Here is a 15,116-nt window from a genome sequence, read left to right on the forward strand (position 1 = left end):
AAATGGCCTTCAAGAATGACTGATGTAAATTCAACCACGGAGAAAACAACAACAATCACCGGGATTGTGGCGCAACTGGCTGAGTGTCAGCTGCTTTAAGATCACTCTGACCAAAAGGTCATGAGTTCGAAGCCAGCCCGGGCTGGAGTGGGTGTCCAGCCATTGTGTAGCCCGTTGTCGACCTTTGCAACCCGAAAGACAGTTGCATCTGTCAAGTAGGAAAATAAGGTACCGCCTTGTGTGGGAGGCTAAATTTAACTAATTTATGAGGCCATAAAGAAAAAAGACTCCGGGGAATGTGGAATGCGGAAGAACTTTATCGGTGTCGTTGATGGACGATGAAAAGCAGCAGCTCCCCTGGCGGCCAGAAGAAAAAAAATAGTTAAATAGCCTTGGTGTATTTGTGTGTTAAACGTTGTCTGTCAAATTGGCATTGAATGTTTGCCATATATGTGTTTACTGTAATCCGCCCTGAGTCCCCTGCGGGGTGAGAAGGGCGGAATATAAGAACTGTAAATAAATAAATAAATAAAACAATAAAAGCACAAATCACTAGAATCATAAAATTAGACCCAGTCACCAAAATCCTGTAGTCACATTCCAACATTACAGGGAGCAGTCAACCCCCCTGTTTAATATAAATGAAAGATTTTCATGAGATATGTCGTGTCCCTAAACATTTTGTTGTTACAGTTTATGGATGTGTCCGTGTGGGGTTGGTTCATCTTCCGGTCCCAATTCAAGGTGCAGGTTCTCACCTACAAAGCCCTGAACGATTTGGAACCCGCCTACCTGCGTGACCGCATTTCTATTTACAAACCCACACGATCTCTTCAATTATCCGGAGAGGCCCTGCTCTTGCTCCCGCCTCCCTCGCAGGCATGACTGGTGGGGACAAGAGCGAGGGCCTTCTCTGTGGTGGCCCTTGACCCTGGAACTCACTCCCCAAGGACATCAGACAAGCCCAAACACTGGCAGTCTTTAGGAGGATCTCGAAAACTTGGCTGTTCCAATGTGCCTTCCCTGAATAAAGGAAACAATACCCTGATCTGACCAATTTTCTGCAAAATGTCCTCTGAAGCACTTTAGATGTCCTCTACCCATTGGGAGTAATTTCCTACATTACCCTAAAAAAAAAAAACAACACCCTGTTTAGACATATTCTACTGCTGTTCACACCCAGTGTTTTAAATTTATTACATTTGGCCCTGCCCACAGTGTTGGATTTTTGTATTTTAAATTTTCTGTCTTATTGCTTATATGTTATTCATAATGCTTTGTATTGCATTTTATTTTCATGCTATGTTGTTTTTACTGATGTATTATTGTTGGGCTTGGCCTCATGTAAGCCGCCTTGAGTCCCCTTGGGGAGGTGATGGCAGGATAGAAATAAAGTTTTTAAAAAATATATTATTATTATTAAATTCATGCAGCCACAGTAATCTGGAATAAAAGCTTTAAGGGATTGTTCATCATTCTTGAAGTCACATAACATCCCCATACAAAATTAAACACAGCAGACCTGTACTTGCAGCAACAAGCAATAACAAAATATGGATCCCTTACTGTCACTTTTATGAGCCTCACTTGTTCTTAAAACTTATTTCAGATTCGCTTTGCAAGGGGTCAGTCTGACATGCAGGCAATTCCCACCCCCCACCCCCACCTTTAACATAGCTGTATCTAAAAGCATTGCAGTTGCCACCTAGTCAGTTTCACAGAGCAGGAGGAATTAAATGGACCAACAAAAAACTGAAAAATAGAAATTAAATATGGCTTCACTTAGCAACTAGTTATCTTGAGAAAATAATCCTCTAGGATGTTGAAATCTTCATATTTTTAACAGAACAGAAACTGTTTTCAGTAGATATACACTTCTAATGGGTTTGTTGATGACTCCGTTCTTAGTAAACCATACAATTCTCCAGAAACCACTGAATACATGGTAAAGCATGTCAGTAATAATAACAATAATAATAATAACACTTTATTTGTACCCCGCTACCATCTCCCCAAGGGACTCGGTGCGGCTTACATGAGGCCGAGCACAAATACACAATACAAGCAATAAAACAACAATACAAGCAATTAAAATAAAAACATAGTCAATAAAATATACAACATTATCAATAAGACAACACACAAATTAAAAACAGTGGGAAGGCCAAATGTAAAATTAAAATGGGAAGTAATGCTGGGACATGGATGAAAAGGTGATAGTAGTGTTTGTGGAAGGGCATACGAGCAGACCTAAAGAAGTGTAAAGTGCTTTGGAGGACAAAGTACTATGGCATCATTATTCCGGGAAGGCACACTGGAACAGCCACATTTTCAAGCTCTTCCTGAAGACTGCCAGAGTTGGGGCCTGTCTGATGTCTTTAAGGAGTGAGTTCCAGAGTTGAGGGGCCACCACCGAAAAGGCCTTCTCTCTCGTCCCCATCAATCGCACCTGCGATACTGGTGGGATCGAGAGCAGGACCTCTCCAGATGATCGAAGGGATCGTGTGGGTTCGTATATGGAGATGCGGTCAGTCAGGTAGGCGATCCCAAACCGTTCAGGGCTTTGTAGGTGAGAACCTGCACCTTGAATTGGGTCCGGTAAATGAATGGCAGCCAGTGGAGCTCCTTGAACAGGAGGGTTGACCGCTCCCTGTAAGGAGCCCCAGTTAATAACCTGGCTGCCGCCCGTTGGATCATCTGGAATTTCCGGACCGTTTTCAAGGGCAGCCCCACATAGAGTGCATTGCAGTAATCCAGTCTAGAGGTGACTAAGGCGTGGACCACTTTGGCCAGATCCGCCTTCCCGAGGTACGGTCGCAGCTGGCGCACGAGTCTTAATTCTGCAAAGGCCTTCCCGGCCACCACCGACGCCAGTACTTCCCTCTTCCATGTCATCAAATCAAAGACACATAAAGCAGGACTCTTTGTTGTTGTTGTTCATTCGTTCAGTCGTCTCCGACTCTTCGTGACCTCATGGACCAGCCCACGCCAGAGCTCCCTGTCGGCCGTCACCACCCCCCAGCTCCTTCAAGGTCAGTCCAGTCACTTCAAGGATGCCATCCATCCATCTTGCCCTTGGTCGGCCCCTCTTCCTTTTGCCTTCCACTTTCCCCAGCATAATTGTCTTCTCTGGGCTTTGCTGTCTCCTCATGATGTGGCCAAAGTACTTCAACTTTGTCTCTAGTATCCTTCCCTCCAATGAGCAGTCGGGCTTTATTTCCTGGAGGATGGACCGGTTGGATCTTCTCGCAGTCCAAGGCACTCTCAGAACTTTCCTCCAACACCACAGCTCAAAAGCATCGATCTTCCTTCGCTCAGCCTTCCCTAAGGTCCAGCTCTCACATCCGTAGGTTACTACAGGGAAGACCATGGCTTTGACTAGGCGGATCTTTGTTGCCAGTCTGATGTCTCTACTCTTTACTATTTTATTGAGACTGGACATTGATCTCCTCCCAAGAAGTAAGCGTCTTCTGATTTCCTGGCCACAGTCTGCATCTGCAGTAATCTTTGCGCCTAGAAATACAAAGTCTGTCACGGCCTCCACAGGACTCTTTAGACATTTGTAATCTTTTTCCCTTTTAAAATGATGGGAGAACATGGAGAAAAGCAAGATTTGACTCTGATATGATTAATTAGAGCCTTTGTTTTCCCCCTATTACAGCAATGCCCATGGCATTGAGAATCCTGTTTTTGATGATGTTCCTGCTGTTAATTCAGAAGACCAGGCCAGACCACGGTTAAGCTTTATGGCCAGCCGTTTGCCTTCAGAGTCAGGCCGGCACCTTCTTTCAGAACCAAATACTCCACTCTCACCTCCGGGGCCAGGGGACTGTTTCTTCCCATCACTGGGTAAGTATTACAATGAAGAGAGAAGAACAGTGCCTATGTATATCTCTGTGTGCACCATAGTTGTTTATTAGCCAACAGTACATTTACCATATATACTCAAGTATAAGCCGGGTTTTTCAGCCCATTTTTTAGGCTGAAAAAGCCCCCCTCGTCATATACTCAAGTCAAAGTTATTTAGTATTTTACACCAGCAGAACAATATGTTTGGGATCTGCTTGTGTTAACCATCACTGTTTGCTTTTTTCAGAGCCTGTTCCTGATTCACCAAATTTAATAGATGTATCAACGAATGATGTTTTTCACTGAATCATTCGAGGAAGTCTGAACAAGGTTTGGCTTGCTGCTTTCAAAAATGGCAGGAGGAATGAGTACAAAGAAGAGGAAGAGGAGTAGTTTTAAGGGACTATTTCCTAGTAACATTTCAAAATACTGATGTACTCCTTGCCCTTCCTTCCAAGGATTTCAAGGCAAAGATAACATTTTGGAAAAAAATAACATTCTAAGATTCTTCTGCCAGTTTTTCTATTTTTTTTTACTTCACAGAGCTATTTATCACTTTATGAACACTTTTGAATATGAATTCTTAAATGGGGTATGGTTTCACTGCAGCAGAACTGGAACTGGAGAGAAGATGTTTAAATTATAACCATATAGCAGAAGAGTTATGCAAACAGCCAACAAAAGCCTTAACCGAAGAGGGATCTTCCTGCCATCTAAATGCCTTCTGCCATGGAAATATTGGTGGATTAAAACACAAAACACCGGAATATTCTTTCAAGCAAAGTGTTCTAAGTGTATTATGTTTTTATACAGGTCTCATTATGTATGTGTTATTTTTACATTTGTGCCATTTTTATATTGGGTGCCTCTAATAAGCAACAAGGTATTTTATATGCATCCTGGCTTGAAATATTTCACATAACATAAAAAGTCTTCTTGCTTGCCTGCAGTCCTACTCAAATTTTTTCTTTAACATTTCCCAAATTTTTATAAATTACAGCTTTAATTTTCCTCTTAATGCTTTCTAAGTACACATATAAAAATCATGGCAGTATATCAAAATGTCAAAATCAATCTTTTCAAACCAATCTGAATGTTTCAGCCTAGTTTGATTTCTCTCAGAAAAAAGAGGTTATTTCTTAGAGAAAATGTACAGTACATTTGATAATGACAATACACGTCATATGAAAACTGGAAAACATGTTTTAACCAGCATAGGTTAATCCAGTTTCACAGTCCATCCAATCCACCATTTAAACTGTCGTGGAAGGCAAAGTGACAAGCTCATTGACTGCATCACAGTCATCGATAGATGGTATCAAGGGCTTTTAGGACAGAATAACAACAACAACAACTTTACTTATACCCCCCCCCCATCTCCCCAAGGGGACTCAGGGCGGCTTACATGAGGTGAAGGCCAACAAATAATACATCAGTAAAATCAACATAGCAGCAAAATAAAATACAATACAATACATTATGAATAACATATAGGCAGTAAAACAGAAAATTTAAAATACAAGAATCCAACACTGAGCAGGGCCAAATGTAATAAATTAGAGTTGGGGGCCACCATAGAGAAGGCCCTCTCCCTCGTCCCCACCAATTGTGCCTGAGAGGGGTGGGTGGGAGTGAGAGCAGGGTCTCCGGATGATCAAAGAGATCGCATGGCTTCGTAAATAGAAATGCAGTTGTTGAAAGGAAGAGCCTATACACATCAGCATGATAACTGAGACACTGTCTCTTCCCTCCTCGCTTCTTTTGGGCAATGTTTTTTAGACTACTGCTTCTTAAACTGTGTCCTGATCCAAAATGGGTTCCCTTAGCTCAATGTTGAGGTTGAGAAAAAAATGGAAACAGTAAATCTAGTGGCTGTGTGAGACATTTAAATCAATCTGTTCACAAAAATGTGTAGTGTGTACAGTGGACTCAACAGAAAATGCTTCAGCTGTACTTCATAAAAAGGAAAATTAGACTGTTTAGCAAGTCTGGCAAATGCTGATTTATTATCAGTAAATGTTTGATTTTTATACTTATATTCTATATATCTGGTTCCTATTCCATGTCCTCTCTTCGGTAGAAGGTAGCTGATATTTCTCTCTGGCTTCACCCTAACATATAGGATACTCATATAAAGATTTGGAAATGCATATGTGTTTGATTAGTCCTTCTGTGGGATACCATTATAGTTTCAATTGTGTTGCATTATGTGCTAAAAGATATATAAACCACTTATGGACAAAAACAGCTGTCCCATAGGTTGTGGTTTAGCTTGCAAACCATTGTAATCACTCAAAGTGACTGAAAGGTTAAAAAATGGCTGTTACCTTGAACTTTCTCAGAATGATTGCATCACTGAAACAGATGGAAACCTTCAAGGCTACTTGGAAATAATCCCTGGTTATATCAGACCATAATAAAAAGCCATTTGAAACACATGGCTTACTGCCATTTAGTTAGATAACATAACTTGAAAACTGTATCACTATATAGCATGCAAATTAACTACATAATTGCTCTTAAATGTTGTAGACTCCTTCCTTTGCCAAATATATGAAGCCTGACTGATTCTGCTCATTCTTCTGCTGCAAGGTGGCTTTAGCAAAGTGATTATGATTGATCTAAAAACATATTTTCTTAGTAGATCTGTTAGCTAAATATGTCAGTGCAGGACACCAAACTGGGTATTTCAGATTTCATATGAATATGGAAAACCAATTTACCCGGTAGTAAACCAATCATTCCACGTGACACCAGTGATGCCATATTCTGCTAACAAATAGTGAAGGGGATTTTACAATTCCCCTGCTTCCTCAAATGTAGAAATATGATAAAAGAGTGCCTACTTCTTCAAACAGCAATACAGAGAATCAGTGTATCAAGTTTTTCTTTATACTGTCAAATAATTACTCGCTGACATTCATGTTTTGAGGCATTTCAGTACATATCTGGTAAGAGCTTTGGAATTTTACCAGATTCTCTAGTTTTAAAAAGCATTTAAGTGGACAGTGATTTAAAAAATGACAAGGAAGAAGACTCTTTAGTGATATGTGAAGAAATTCTTTGAAATTCATTCTAATTGTTTCTGTCTAGCAAGAAGAGATGGGCGAGTAAGTATGTCCTTGTCGGTGTAAAAGACTAATGAATGTACATGTCAACTTCTTTGCTATTCCTCTGATTGTATTTATATTTGTGTATAAAGTTCTGTTGTGGTTGTATTTCTATTTTGTAACAGAAAAAGTTAATGGGAAGGATTCAGCAAAATCAAGCAATGAAAGATTTCTATTCTTGTAACCACAGTGGTAAAATGAGAAGACAGGAAAGCTTGGGGAAGATTATTATTATTATTATTATTATTATTATTATTAACTTTATTTGTACCCCGCTAGCATCTCCCGAAGGACTCGATGCGGCTTACACAGGCCGAAGCCTCAAAACACAATACAATAGAGAACATAACACAACAATAGCAAAGCAAATCAAAACAATAAGCAAAATAACGACAATGGCAGTACATCAGGACATTATTAAAAACTGGTTCGGCCGGCGCACTGGGGTACAAGGGTTAAAAGTGCTGAAATGGCAGGAGGCACGTAGGATTAAAAGTGCGGTTTGCAGCGACGATTAGTTATGCTAAGGTGCTACTAGGACTTGGGGTGGGGATTCCTAGTCTGAGAAGGCACAACGGAACAGCCAAGTTTTTAAATTCCTTCTGAAAACGGCTAGAGTAGGGAAAATTAATCTAGGGAAAAAGGAAGGAAAAAGGAAGAAGGGCCGACCAGGGGCAAAATGGATGGATGTTATTCTTGAAGTGACTGGCTTGACCTTGAAGGAGCTGGGGGTGGAGACAGCCAACAGAGAGCTCTGGCGTGGGCTGTCCATGAGGTCACAAAGAGTTGGAAGCTACTGAATGAATAAACAGCAACAAATCACAGTGGTGATTACATGATATGCCTAAAAGTGTTTGACATAAATGAAATCACTAATCCATCTCAATCAGAGTTGAGGCAATCTTTGAAATTTCTCAAATAATCTTTGAGAGTTCTTGGAGAACAGGAGAAGTCCCAGCAGATTGGAGGAGGGCAAAGGTGGTCCCTATCTTGAATAAGGGAAAAAAGGACAACCCAAAAAATGACCGTAAGGTCAGCCTCACATCAATACCAGGCAAGATTATGGAAAAGATCATTAAGGAAGTGGTATTCAAACACTTAGAAATGAACGCAATCATCACTAATAGTCAACATGGATTTATCAAAACAAGTCATGCCAGACTAATCTGATCTCTTTTTTTTGATAGAGTTACAAGCTGGGTAGATGTGGGGAATGCCATGGATGTAGCGTACCTGGATTTCAGTAAGGCCTTCGACAAGGTCCCCCATGATCTTCTGGCAAGGAAACTAGCCCGATGTGGGCTAGGCAAAACTACGGTGAGGTGGATCTGTAATTGGTTAAATGGACAAACCCAGAGGGTGCTCACCAATGCTTCCTCTTCATCCTGGAAAAAAGTTATGAGCGGAGTGCCGCAGGGTTCCGTCCTGGGCCCGGTCCTGTTCAACATCTTTATTAATGACTTAGATGAAGGGCTAGAAGGCATGATCATCAAGTTTTTAGATGACACCAAATTGGGAAGGATAGCCAATTCTCCAGAAGACAGGAGCAGAATTCAGAACGATCTTAACAGATTAGAGAGTAACAAAATGAAGTTCAACATTGACAAATGCAAGATACTCCACTTAGGAAGAAAAAATGAAATGGGAAGATACAGAATGGGGGATGCCTGGCTTGAGAGCAGTATGTGTGAAAAAGATCTTGGATCCTTGTGAACAAGTTAAACATGAGCCAACAATGTGATGCTGCAGCTTAAAAAGCCAATGAGATTTTGGCCTGCATCAATAGGAGAATATTGTCTAGATCCAGGGAAGGGATGCTACCCCTCTATTCTGCCTTGATAAGACCACACCTGGAATATTGTGTCTAATTCTGGGCACCACAGTTGAAGGGAGATGCTGGAATGTGTCCAGAGTAGAGTGACTAAAATGATCAAGGGTCTGGAGAACAAGCCCTATGAGGAGCAGCTTAAAGAGCTGGGCATGTTTAGCCTGTAGAAAAGACTGAGAGGAGACATGATAGACATGTATAAATATGTGAGGGGATGTCATAGGGAGGAGGGAGCAAGCTTGTTTTCTGCTGCCCTGGAGACTAGGATGCAGAACAATAGCTTCAAACTACAAGAAAGTAGATTCCACCTGAACATTAGGAAGAACTTCCTGACTGTAAGAGCTGTTCAGCAGTGGAACTCTCTGCCCCGGAATGTGGTGGAGGCTCCTTCTTTGGAGGCTTTTACACAGGCTAGGTGGCCATTTGTTTGGGGTGCTTTGAATGCGATTTTCCTGCTTCTTGGCAGGGGGTTAGATTGGATGTGTAACATGCACAGATATCTATAACAACAATTACAAAAACTGTAGATTGCAAATCACAATTTCTATGTTCCAAGAATTTCTACATTGAATATAACATGAGAACATTGACATGATTAATTAAAGACTTTATAAATAGAAGAAATTTTTTTCAATACTTTGTCAACACAGTGAAGCTAGAGCTTCCAAAATAACAATTAAACAATATCAGGCACAGTGACACAAAATAACACATTCTATATTATCGAAAGATCTTCTTCCATAAACAATATCAGAGACAGCGACACACGGTTTATCAATACTTTGTCAACACAGTGAAACTAGAGCTTCCTAAATAACAGTTAAACAATGTCAGGCACAGTGGCACAAAATAACACTTTCTATGTTGTCAAAAGATCTTCTTCCATAAACAACATCAGTGACAGTGACACACAACAAGGTCTCCTGGGTTGTTTCCCTCGTTTCGCAATGTCTTTATCAGGTGTTATGATGTTTTAATTCAATTCTAATTGGTAGAACTGCTCAATTCAGAACTCCTCACTCAGAGCCCAGACTGTTTACAGGAATTGAATCCAGAGACTTTAAATGCTGATAGGAAATCAAAACAGAACCAATAGCTACCAATTAGAATTGAATTAAAACATCATAACACCTGATGAAGACACTGCGAAACGAGGGAAACAACCCGGTTAGATTAGATGGCCTACGAGGTCTCTTCCAGCTCTATTATTCTATGATTTTACTTTGTTCCTTCCTGAAGGAAGAATATGCAGTACATAATAAGTAGCAGTGTCAATACAGTTCAGAAAAAAGTGCACTGACATGTTAAAAAGCATTTCAACAGATATGATAAAGGCCAGCCTCTTCTAAGTTACTTAAGGTTTAAAATCAGCAGAATATGATGCAAACCACATTGTAACCAATATTACTAACCAAAATAGATCCATCATTTTAGTGAAACAAGATTCTAGTTAGAAATGGAACATCTGAGTATTCAACAGCCACAAAAGTTTGTGTTACCACTACACTCAGCAGTACAAAAATGCTATACTCTTCCTTAATTTTGTTCCCTCTTTAAAAGTAAAATTAGAGGCTTTCCTGTTTTCTTGTGGTACGCTATGTTGCACCATCCTAACCGAAACCGATCCTTGTTTTTTTTTCTGATGTTGCTAGAAACAAATATACTTCCAGAAGAGGACACTAAGAACCTTCCAGTTGCACAGTTGAGCCTCTCCTTCTAGGACATGAGTGGGATCTGGCCACCCAGATGTTCTAGTCCAGAACCCTATGATATGATGATTCAGTAGTTTCCTAGGTTTTTTTTTAATGGTATTTTTCTTATGCTACATTTGGAAAAAAATATTCCAAAGGCTTAGTGACTGGTAGTAAGAGCTTTGAGGTAAAACATGATGGTAGTTTTGGCTTCATCCTTTCATCACCCTTTTGGCACTGGACTTGGGCTGAAAGTGCTTCCCCACCTTGCTCTATGAAGTCTAGTATGAGCAGTGTACTTGATTGGCACTGCAAAAAGGACAATACCAGCAAAACAAACTAGCAAACTATCTACAGACCCACCAAGAAAAGCCAACAAATGCTACGTTCAGCAAAGGACAAGAGGGATCCTCTCACTTCTGCAGGAGTCTACCGTATTCCATGCAGCTGTGGACAAGTCTACATAGGACCACAAAACGCAGCGCCCAAAAACAAACCAAGGAACACAAAAGGCACTGCATATTATTTCAACCAGATAAATCAGCCATAGCAGAGCACCTGATGAACCAACCTGGACACAGCATTTTATTTGAGAACACAGAAATGCTGGACCACTCCCACAACAACCATGTCAGACTACACAGAGAAGTCATTGAAATCCACAAGCATGTGGACAATTTCAACAGAAAGGAGGAAACCATGAAAATGAACAAAATCTGGCTACCAATATTTAAAAAAACTCTAAAATTGCAACAGCACAACAACAGAGAGGAAGGACGCAGGGACATCTAATTACCTCTCAACAAAAATTTGCCCCAGGCGTAGTCAGGCCATTATATGCTAATCAAGGTGGTCAGTTGAAACATTTACACCTAGCTCCAGCAGAGAAGAGTCCTTTGTCCCACCCTGGTCATTCCACAGATATATAAACCCCTTTTGCTTAGTCCCAACAGACCTCACTACCTCTGAGGATGCTGGCTAAAGTGCAGGCGAAACGTCAGGAGAGAATGCCTCTAGACCATGGCCATACAGCCCGAAAAAACCTACAACAAACCAGTGATTCCGGATACGAAAGCCTTCGACAATACATTCTAGCAAAGGTTCTTTTAATCTGGTACAGTCCAAGGAGACCAAGTACTAATCTCTGTAAACACAGTTGTACTCATGCTTTGAATAAGGTAGAGAGGTCTTATCTTATGAAAACAGATCTTACACAAAGATACATTTTGTAAAAACAATAACTTTATAGATAAAATATGACCGAGATAAAAATATTTCTCTATAACTGCATATTAGGTATGGTTAGGTACTGTCAGAATCTTCGTAAAACAGAATAAATTTGGAAAAACTACCTTTTTGAAGCAATTTCGAAGTTTTTAAGGAAACCGGAAGTTCCTTTGCCCTTCCGAAGCTTTTCCCGCCATTTTTGTTACGACTCATGAAGTGAGTCAGAAATGATTCAGCTTCTTCCCGCTTCTGGTCCCTGGCCTTGGCTCAATCCAGAGAAGCCAGTTTTAAAGCCAGAGAAGCCGGTTTTAAACCAGAGAAGGAAGGAATTTCCTCCTCCAATCATATTACTTAAATACGTCACAATAAACCAAGCATATAAGTGAGGGGACATCTCTACCCCCTATATGTCGGATTTAGGATAGAAACAGTGGTCAGGCAGAGCAGCCACCCAGCTTATGCTTTCAGTATTGGCTAAAAAGAGAGCGAGCACCCAAGTTTGATGGGAGACTGAATCTACATGAAAAAGGCTACAGATTAAAGTGCCAGGAAATCCAATGTCGCAAACCCAAATTCCTTTCCTATTGTCACTTCATCTAATCAAATGCCTGGCCACAGAGCCAGGTCTTCAGTTGTCTTCTAAAGGAAAGGAGGGAGGTGGCCAACCTAATGTCCTTAGAGAGAGAGTTCCACAGACGAGAGGCCACTGACGAGAAGGCCTTGTCTCTCGTCCCCACCAATCGCGTTTGTGAGAGTGGTGGGATCGACAGCTGGGCCCCTCCTAATGATCTTAGGTTTCGTGATGGTTCATAGTAGGAGATACGTTCGGACAAGTAATCTGGGCCAGAACCGTTTAAATCTGTGTTCTGTACTTTCAATACTTCCCTGGTCATGAAGCATCTCCTGGCCTGAGGCAAAACAAACAGGCAAACTCAGTTACGATCAAGAGGATTTGGCAGAAGACAAAGCTATTCTCACTGGAAAGGATCATGGTAAAGCTACTGTCAAATCTATTAGACCATCTGTGGTGAAGTGTGAATTTTAACCTACAGTCATGTATAATTATAGGTAGGTTCTTAAAGGGGTAAGTATTTAAAATAGCATAACTGGGGGGATGGTAGCCAGCTCAGCTCACTCTGAGATGGGTTGCCATGGTAAAAGGGGAGGAGCTAACTGCCACTTGGCAAGAGCAGGCATTTTAAGGGTTCTACTGCAAGGAAAGCTGGTTCAACTGTGTTGAGAATCAGGAAGGTTTAGGCTTTTAGTCTGTATGGTTTAGATAGGCCAAGTTGACTTATTTAGATTAACAGTTAGGGTTTGGGAAAAAAAAAGGGGAAGAGAACCCCAGTAAGCATCTTTACTGTAACAGAGATAACAGAGGGAAAGAATAGGCTAGTACCTGGAGTGATCTGTTAAGGAAAGAAACACATTTTGAAGGAAATAAGTTTAAAACCTGTCTAGTGGAAATAACAGTCCTCTTAAGAGTTGTTTTATGAAAGGTTATAAATGTAACCACTAAAGGAATGTACTTCTAGGAGTTAAGAAGCATTGAAACCATTAAGCTTCTATACTTCAATAAACTTATTACGGTTTCTCTTAAATCATATACTTTCAAGTCAAGCCACGCTACACATCAAAGGAAGATAAACAAAATATTACAGGTTAGTGGCTGTGTTATCGAATTTGTAGATTCATTACAAATTGTAGGAGACTCTGAAAAATCAGTAACGTCCCTACAACTGGTGGCGTCGTTACACCACCCATTACTAGGATACTGTTTGTCTGGTTTCTCTAGCCTTCTCCCCCTCAACAGCATTCAAAGAAGGGAAAGATTTGGATTTGGAATTGCTGTTTAGTTGTTGTCTTCCACTTCTTATTCTTGTATGGTAGGGTAAATGAACGAACCAGAGCTCTCTAGTCAGTAGGGGAAGAAATACTAGTTCTGTTTTCTGTTTTTGCTTTTCTACGTACCCCCTGAATATCTTTAATAAACACCCTAAGAATTAAATATCCCCTGAAGGATGAATCCACTTGAAGAACTGACATCATTACCATAGAGGATGGAGGATACTGGGTGAGTTGGATGTAATTCTGCTATTTGGTTGCCTAGTGCTGACAACCTAATAGGATAGCATCCTCCTGAAAAGCTAAGTGGGAAGATTTATCTTGTGGCATTGTATCCATGCCTCTGGGCTGCTTAGATTTTGGGGGAACATCATACTACTACAAACAATGTTCCACTGCGGCTCTGCCAATAAAAAAGTGTAGTAACACATCATTACTGCTTACCGAGAGTGCTGGGTTGCCTTCATCCTCCACAGTGACCACCAACTGGTAGAACTGTTGTCTCTCACGGTCTGGAGGGGATGGGCGGGTGGCAATCTCCCCAGTTACTCTGTCCATGCGGAAGGTTAGTTCCTCGTTCCCATGAGTGATGTAGTAGGAGAGGACACTGTTGAGGCCGCTGTCCCTGTCAGTTGCCCGTACCTGGGTCACAGCAGTTCCTCCACCCACATTCTGGGAGTTCATGGGGGAGAAAGAGGATGGGGAAGGATACAGTTAGAAATATATAGTCCACCAAGTGTCTCTCAAAGATACATTAGTGCATTTTACTTTACATTTGGATTTAGGATTAGACAATCTAGTAAGCAATCAATAAATCATCTCGATACATGTAAACCTTACTGACAATACAAATAACACTTTTGATAGACAACCTTATTAAGATGTAGTGAACAAGTCCTATATATATGGATATAAAAGTAGAAACAAATGTCTGAACACTAGTGAGACACAGATTGTACCATTTTCTAATGGTAAAGAAAATGCTGAAACTTGTAGTATGCATTCGCAGTTGCTAAGAACTTAGAATAGACAGGCTTTGTAAAAAAATTCAAAAAATAAAAATTCAAAACATCAACTACACATTTGCTTCTTGTAACATCTTCATGAGTTTTGTCTAAGCTTGAACTTAAAGATGCAAACTTTGAGGACAACTTGATTCAGAAGTTGCAGCGAACTTTGGGCTGAGTTACCACAAAGGAAGCTTCAGTATATGGCAACACAACTCCATCTGACTACTTCCTTTTGTTATTCTGTAACTCCTCATTTTGCAATATACTGTGAGGCCAATCCCTGAAGCCAGACTAAATGAAAACTAAAGCTATATATATTTCTAAAAGTGTACATGCAGAAGTTTTTGTTTTCTTGGGACTGAAATTACATAAAATTGTTAATTTGTTCGCCGGCTCAAAATAGAACCAACTCTATTGTGATTTTGTGTCCTGAACTCAGGAAAACATTTTCAGAGAATATTCTCTTACCTTTTAAGCAAGCACTTATATTTAGGAACTAGCAGTACCCACCACGTATTGCTGTGGCCAACCTTCCCTCCCTATTTCTCTTCTTCCT

At 40.6% G+C, this 15,116-nt stretch overlaps 2 protein-coding genes across 2 annotated transcripts in view; one reads left to right on the plus strand and one right to left on the minus strand.

Moving 5' to 3' along the window:
* Positions 1–4,610, plus strand: part of VSIR (V-set immunoregulatory receptor) — a 37,758-nt gene extending 33,148 nt beyond the window's left edge. The window contains exons 6-7 of the mRNA XM_060768856.2: positions 3,662–3,849; positions 4,097–4,610. Coding sequence (XP_060624839.2) covers positions 3,662–3,849; positions 4,097–4,155 — 247 coding nt within the window. The 3' untranslated portion in view covers positions 4,156–4,610. The remainder of the gene's footprint in view (positions 1–3,661; positions 3,850–4,096) is intronic.
* Positions 1–15,116, minus strand: part of CDH23 (cadherin related 23) — a 648,000-nt gene that overhangs the window by 119,310 nt on the left and 513,574 nt on the right. The window contains exon 36 of the mRNA XM_067465691.1: positions 13,995–14,222. Coding sequence (XP_067321792.1) covers positions 13,995–14,222 — 228 coding nt within the window. The remainder of the gene's footprint in view (positions 1–13,994; positions 14,223–15,116) is intronic.

The sequence above is a fragment of the Anolis sagrei genome, chromosome 3 (genome assembly GCF_037176765.1).
Source record: "Anolis sagrei isolate rAnoSag1 chromosome 3, rAnoSag1.mat, whole genome shotgun sequence".
Classification (NCBI taxonomy): Eukaryota; Metazoa; Chordata; class Lepidosauria; order Squamata; family Dactyloidae; genus Anolis; species Anolis sagrei.